Source organism: Mytilus californianus, unplaced genomic scaffold (assembly GCF_021869535.1).
Source record: "Mytilus californianus isolate M0D057914Y unplaced genomic scaffold, xbMytCali1.0.p SCAF_7, whole genome shotgun sequence".
NCBI lineage: Eukaryota > Metazoa > Mollusca > Bivalvia > Mytilida > Mytilidae > Mytilus > Mytilus californianus.
The window spans coordinates 6,512,365-6,520,362 of NW_026262723.1; the positions used below are offsets into that span (position 1 = coordinate 6,512,365).

The 7,998-nt window shown below is 30.8% G+C and overlaps 1 protein-coding gene across 10 annotated transcripts in view; it reads right to left on the reverse strand.

Annotated features, from left to right (window-relative positions):
- Nucleotides 1–7,771, reverse strand: part of LOC127708973 (PDZ and LIM domain protein 7-like) — a 51,978-nt gene extending 44,207 nt beyond the window's left edge. For 9 of the 10 annotated variants that reach the window (XM_052214211.1, XM_052214209.1, XM_052214215.1 and 6 more), the window contains exons 1-2: nt 7,537–7,759; nt 4,312–4,463 (exon numbers count right to left, since the gene is read on the reverse strand). In XM_052214211.1, the coding sequence (XP_052070171.1) occupies nt 4,312–4,463; nt 7,537–7,647 (263 nt within the window). In that variant the 5' untranslated portion in view covers nt 7,648–7,759. Of the gene's footprint in view, nt 1–4,311; nt 4,464–7,536 lie in introns of all 10 variants that reach the window. The other variant, XM_052214212.1, reaches the window with a different exon arrangement.
- Nucleotides 7,772–7,998: the final 227 nt, after the last annotated feature.

Sequence of the window (7,998 nt, forward strand, 5' to 3'; positions counted from 1 at the left end):
GTTGACTTTTGGTCTGTTTTGTAGGGTTCTTATTTCAACTCATTTTTCAAACAGTTACAGTCTTTACATAGAGATTTTTCAACCCGAAATAAGTTAACAGATGTATTGATATTCATTTGCACAAGGTCGATTTCTTTCCGACACAGCTCATATATTGTCGTTTATTGAACTGCATGTGCTGGGACTAAATAAGTCATCAGTACATGTACAATTATTTAACAGGAATCCAGTACAATGAACAGCTAATTACCATATAATACAGAAGTATATGTTGCAATATTACTGAAGTCAGATCCTGTCATTCTATTGTTGCGATGAAGGATCACTGACTATTTATAGGAATATTGAGAGTGCAGGTACATTTTGTATATAAGGTGAACCACCCAACAAAGTGACAATTTGTAATGGTCCTGAATACTATATAAGGAATTGATTTACAACTCCAAATTGTCAATTACATTTACAAAACATTTATCATGATACATTTTTATGGATTTTCTTCTTTCCCAGTGACCCCGCAAATACCTTTCTACTAACAGTTTACAATATCTTAGCCAGGGTGGAGTTTTAATTTGTGATGATTCACGAGTTTGTACAAAAACCTTATTATTTTCTATATCAAAAGATGTCTGTTTAATGTACAATGAAACATGCATAGACATGGATTAAGTAGAACATTGACTCTGTTCAATACATTTAATTTTATCATTTATTTATTGAAACTTATCAGAGTGTGCAAAAAAAAAATGCACATATGCTACTTTTAAAAAATGAAAATCACTTATTTACTGTTATTACTTTAAAAACATTGCATTAGCAGAAGAAAAAAAAAATCTAATAAAGTCCTTGTCCTTGAGAGTGTGTGGGAAAAGTAAGCTAAAAGCTATTCAAATACATAATACATATGAGAATTAGATTTTTCCCTTAGGAAAGACAGGATCATTGCAATAACAGTAACAGGATACATATGTAAAAACACATGGTAATTATAAGTACATGTACACAAAATGCATAACTGGGGGCACTTTTCATATTTACATTACCATGAGAAAGAAAAGAGAAAACCAGAACTGAAAAGTGCAATTCATAGTTCTCAAATTTTGTCTGACCACATGACCATTTGTCTGACAGAAATTGCCTTATAATTACTGTAAATTCATTATTATTTGTTGGTTTCTAATTTTTCGTGGACTTCATTGGTAAAGTTTACTAAGAAATCTAACTGTTCAATGAAGTACAAATTTCTTAAAGGCTTAATGTATGCAGAATTTGTAAAACTTTGAAATCATGTAGCAACAAATTTCACAAATAAAGAAGTTACTCAATCAACAAAAATTGGCATCTGAAAATCAACAGCACCACTAAATATGTATAAATGTGTAGCCTTTGGACCAACAATTTTTTTGAATTTTCTGACCATTTGTCTGACAATAAATTTGAAATGTCTACTATCACCAGCTGGTATTTTGCCTCAAAACATTTCAACAACATTTGTAGATTTCACTGTCTAAGAATTCCATCAGGTAAAATTTTGTTTGAATTATTGTCCATAATTAATACAAATTACATGTTGTTTTCACCTTGAGGAAATTATAAATATGGAATGCAGATAAGTGCAAAGGTGAAGCATATATAAGGCATTTTATACATGTTTTATATAATGTGTCATAATAATAGGTAATGCCAGTGATCCAATTGTTCTCTACCTACTTAGTTTCTCAGAAAAACAATATTCACCAAAATAAGCATTGCTGGCTCACATTACATGAGTTCAGATTTTGGTGGGGTTGTCTACTTTTTTCATTTATTTCTAATTGACCCCTTTGCAGTTTCTGAATTTAAACCCTTCTTCCAATAAAAAATGTTAACTTTCAATTTTACCAATTTATTTATGGACATATAAGGACAGGTTGTGAAAAGGGCTTAACCTGGCCTTTTTTTTTCACTTAAACTTGTACTTTTAAGATTTGTATATATGCCTGAATTTAATTTGCAAGTAAACAAAAGTAATAAAAACTTGTAATTCAAGGATCTGATCATGGACATCACAATCAGTGCAGTTATGATATGACACACTGTCTACTTTTACAAGAATTTTGATTTTTAGGTTGACTTTCATCATTTTTAAAATAGGACACACTGAAAGCCTCAATATGCGGTCTTAAGAATTAGGCACCAAAAAAAAGTTTTCATATTTTGCTAATCTTCGGAATTTAATGTTCTCATTCAGACTTAAAAATCAACATTATTTACTCACAAACATGAAAATAGCTAATTTACCAAGCCAGATACATATGAAAATTTAGTAAAAATCAAATGTTTAATAATTTTTAACAATATACATGTACTGTAAAATTGTTTTCTGCATTTAAATTCTCACTAAGGTATTTTCCTGCCAAAAAGTCCAAAGGGATTAACAGCATCAACGTAATCAAATTGTTTATGCAAGATTATGAAAGTGTGAAAATAGATCTCAATCAGAAATAACAGAAAATATGTAGATATTCTGCCACTATCAGAAACATGTGCCAAGGAATGCCAAACCAAAAGTCTAATTATCTGTTCTCTGGCTACAATTAGGTTCATTACATTGTTAAACATAACTGTTTAGCAAGACTCAACTTGCAGGAGCAGGAAAGACAGTTTCAAGATTCTGGTCTGGTATTAGGGAGTCATGTCTGAATTATTTGAAATATGCAGTAACTGGTGACTGACCCCTCACCTCTCCTGCTTCCCTAAATCAAAACACAACAACAACACACATCTATATCTTTTCTGATATAATGGCAGTCAGATTGGTCCTGGTGCCAAATAATATGGCCTCAGACGGCCTTCACAAACAAATATTTACACAAGACAATAGAAGGGTTCAATGACTTGCATGATTTAAAGACTTAGGAGATGTATATAGTGACTATGAGGATAAAAAGCAGAAAAGGAGGAATGTCAGGCAGAGAGAAAGAAAACAGTGCATATTTTATATATAAAATGTGTCCCCTTTACTTTGTTGAATGAGATGCAATAATACTTTGCACACAATTAATGGAATTTATCACTGGAATTTATCTTACCTAAACATGTACACTATACCTCTAAGACTCAAATCAATAGTCGTCCCAACCAAAAAAAAAAAAATACAAAAAGGCTTAAGATTTTAGACATTTATCTACCTATCCTTATGCCTATCCTATTCAGTTGTGTAAAATTTTAAGTTTTAATTTGAAACAATTAATTTACATGTACTTGATTAAACTTATTTGTCTCCAAGAAATCTATGCGTAATCTGTACTAAAAACTTGACTCAATCCTTATATGATTCCATAATTAATATTGCTTGTTTATTTATTTGTATAATTTTGTAACCTTTAATAGTTTCAATCCTATTCAGTAAATGTTTGTGGTTTAACCACATGTAATTCGAGAACTTAAATGACCTATGTACATGTATTGTAGTACAAATACAAGTCTGTCATAGTCTAAGTATGTCTGAAATACGGTGTAGTCTGAAATAAACAATACCATACAAAACAACGTAATTTCATCAAAAATCATTCATAATTTTTCACATGGCAAAGAATGCTGGTGATTGAGAGTGATTCTTTCAAAAATATCTCTCTAGGTATAAAACAACAGGGTAGTGAGTAGAGAGTTATCACTTTATTTCACCAGGAATCACCCTGTTTCACAGTGATTTACTTAATATCAGAGGCTGAGCATTTTAAATTGAATCACCTTGTTTTTTTTTTGTATCTAGTGTTTACTCTCTGGAAAATGATCAGGAAACTGACCTTATGTAACTCCAAAATATTATTATTTAACTGACTAATTCTGTAAGGTAAGTATATTGAATCATGATAACATTTATTCCTGCTAGGAGCAAATTTATGTTTATGCAGGACATCCTCGTTCCTGTTGTATCAAAATATACATGTACACATGTGCAGTCAACATAGTTATACATGTACACATGTGCAGTCAACATAGTCATGCATATACCACAAACAACAGGACATGAAGAAGATTCATAAACATTTCCTGTGTTCATGGTGTTTACACATATATATTTTTTACCTAAATTTTATAGCAAAATGTAAATTCTGATGGTCTGAGTGACTTTATGACATTTTCATTGTATATATATATAAAAAAAGTAAAATGACAATGTAAACACACATGCTGTAATAATCAAAAGGACTATAAATTTAAGTTTTCAGTCTTACTATTTAAGATGCCAAAAATGGATGAACAATGATTAAGGAAAGTTATACCTGAATTTTGACCTGATCAATTCTAGTTTCTGAAGATAATTACCTCTGCAATAATAAATCTAATTTATTTCCACTATGGAGTATACTGTCCTGTGCCTCCTTGTGTCGGAGTACCTCAGTTTCTACACTTCCTATTTTTAGAATTATGTCCCCTTGTTGTAATCCACATTTAGCGGCTAAGCTTCCAGCATTAACCTGTTGAAAGAAATAAAGGTCTATACTGTACACTGTTTAAAATAACATGGAAAATCAACACAGCTGGTCTATAGAGAAAATCTAATGTTTTTATTATAGTTTAGCCAAGTAAACTTTATACAGTGTCTTATATTTTGTTTTAACAATAACAAGTTCATGAAGTTAGGGATCTGTAGCCATGCTAGCTAGACAGTTATTTTTACAACTCATATTTTTATGGATTTCTGAATATAAAAAGATAGTTTTAACACCACAAAGTATGAATATAATTAAACTTGTCTGCTTTTAATGTGTAAATTCATTTTGTTATGAATTTATAAATTGATATATAGTATTATACATTTATTTTTCATTACAATGTGCAGCATTTTAAAGGCAATACTTTTCATTTTTTCTGCCATGATGTCATCTGTTCTTGTCTGGCTGAAAAGTCAACTCTAGTCTACAAACTAATGATATGCTTATTATGCTATATATACAATGTATATTTCTTTTAGCTAGGTATACATATTTATAATGAATTGAAAGATATTAAACATGCTGAAATTCTAAAACAAAACACTGAACATTGGTCAAAGACTTTACTTGTATGCATGTTTTCCAAGCCCAAGGTACATGTATGAAAAAATATCTCTAATGTGTTTCAATAGAGATTATTATATGTATTACTTTCAACAGGTTTAAGAGTCAAATTTTCTTACCAATGTATAACAAAAGTTTTAGTATTTTTTTGCTGTGGCAAGAGGATTAACATTGATTTTTCTATCATGAAGTAAATTCATATAAAGTCATTTTAATGCTTAATTCTAATTAATGCAAAAACTGCAAACTTGCATTCTGCACTTTCTTTTTTAGTAATAATTTTCAACACTATTTTTTAGGCATTATTGCACTTTTATTTCTTTTATTAATTAATATCACCAAAATCCAAAATACATGTATTAAACGCACTATGGATTTTAATTCAAAATAAATGATTGAAATTTGATGCAAGGTGAACAGGATTCAAAAATGTTTTCTTTTGACTTTGCCATGCATCCCAAGCTGATTATGAATAGAAAAATAAAAATGCATGCTATAATTATATGATTGACAAGTCTTCCCTATAGTAATCAACAAGTCTTAGCATATGTTATAAATGAAAATGTGATATAAGGGTAACGGTTGCTAACCCTGCATTTAGGTACAATCAGGTTAATTATCCACATAGCTCATTCATATGTAACTTTATATAATATGAACTAACTACAGATGCATTTAGTCTCAAAAAGAAATTACTGTATGATATGATAATGGTTGATAGACCAGTACTTAGGTTCAATCAGTTTAAACAGTGTAATCAAAACAAACATACATTTTGGAAATCAATTAATGCACATGTAACAAGATCTTAACACATACCCAAACAAAGTTAAGCAACAAGTACATGTAGATGCAAATGGATCTCTATTATTCATGTAGATAAAAATTATAGATGGAATGTATGATATGACCAAGGTAGTTAATTATGCATCTTGCTTCAATCAAATTAATCTTTTATGTAATAAAAAAAAACAATAGGCTGTTATTAAGATTTCCAAATTAGTTCATCAAGGACTACTGTATCAAAATAAATCTCAATGTTTTAAGTTGTGTTTTTTTATTTTTTTTTATAATATAATGCATTTATTTGTGCATGTTTAACAACAGAATTTCAAGATCCGTCTTTGAGACTGCTAATAACAGTGTAATATATATTTTTTCATAATATACATAAGTAAACTGACAATTGACTGTCTTAAGAACAACCTGTGGACATAATGAACAATTTTTGAGGAGTGAGAGAAAACAGTTCCATCAACCAGGAGTTTCTGAAGAAGAACATGTCAGTTCCTTTTTTTAAATACAATGTAGCTTATCTATTTCCATTTAACTGACATCATCAACACCTACATGTATAAACTTATCCCTTTAATTTCTCACCAGAATTAAGAAAACTTTACATACATTAACCACTACTACTTCCTGTGGTTATTGGATGACAAGTATCCTAGCTTAGTCTTTGGAAAAAATATCTAATTGATTGCTTAATATCTTTGGTACAGCTCAACTGTTGCCTAAATCATTTGAGTAAATTTTATGACAACAGATATATATACAGATTTGCTAGAAATCGTATGCTCCTTTAAATTTTACATAAAATACTGAAAGAAGATTTTCGAAACTGCTGAAGGTTTAGTGTTTAAGAAGCCAATCAACACTTCTACTATTTAAGATCATTTAACATAGGCGGATCCAGGGGGCGGGCCCCCCTTCCGTGGGAAAAATTTGGTTGATTATATAGGGAATCGCTGAAGCATGACTGATGCAGGGCCCCCCCCCCTCCCTTATGAAAAGTTCTGGATCCGCCACTGTTTAAGCACCCTTTGTAAACAGAAAATGTGATGGTTTGTTGATCATGGTTTGGCAGGGGCAGTCTGGTTTCTGGAAAGGCTTTAATTCCTTTAAACCCATTTCTGTTAACAGAATAGGTGTACATCTATATAAAAATGGAGTGAAAAAGGAATCTTCTCCTGCTTCATTTCCCAAGATACAATAAACTTTCTTTTACTTTAGGGATCCCTATACTTTTAGGTTAGGGTTAGGTTAGTTTTTTTTTAAAAATTTTATAGGGTTAGGTTTAAGGGTTAGGGCTAGCATTAGGCATACACGTAGAAAGAGTTAAGGTTAGTTTAATATACATTTAGCACTGTAAGGTTTGTGACCCTACAGTGAAAGAAGCCCATAAACTCTTTCAAACGGCTGCTAACTTTGCTGATTTTATTTCAAATAAAAGTAAAACAATAGAACCTTACTCGATATTGATCAATTACAAAAAATTAGTCATAATGACATAAACCTGACCATTTTATAGAGATCATAATTGACGATTAAGTCAGGATTTTTCTATGGGTCTGAACCATAATGTTACTTCTACAATGTAATTAACTAAAAAAGGGATGTTATTGTTTTTTTTTTTTTAAATAAGGAGGTCGTGTTTTCTAAACTGTAAGTCTTAAATCCAAATATGGACAGATTCAACTCTTGAACTTACCCGCTGAATCGACAACGGACTATGAAAATCCTTTCCTCCTTGCATACGAAATCCCCATGGTGTGTTAGGGTCCACTCGTTCTAATTTAGCTTCCAATGTCAAAACTGACATTTTGACTGGAATGTGCACGTTTATCCTTACATGTATCACTGAACTGTCAAAATTTACCTTGCCGAAAAATTTCCTGTTTGTCTGTGCGCATACGAGGCCTTCCGAAAGTCAGGAATACAACTAATGACCAAAGAAATAAGTTACCTTACAACGGTCCATAATATGCTAACAGCGATATCGATATCGCAAGTTTACTAATTATTCAGATTATTTCCAGATTATTTCAATATTCATAATTTGATTTACTTGATTATGTTTGATACTGATCATAACCATTCGTTTCACTGTTTTTAAAAATAATTCTGATACAAAAAAATTCCCTTACATTTGGCCACGGTCAGAGACATATAA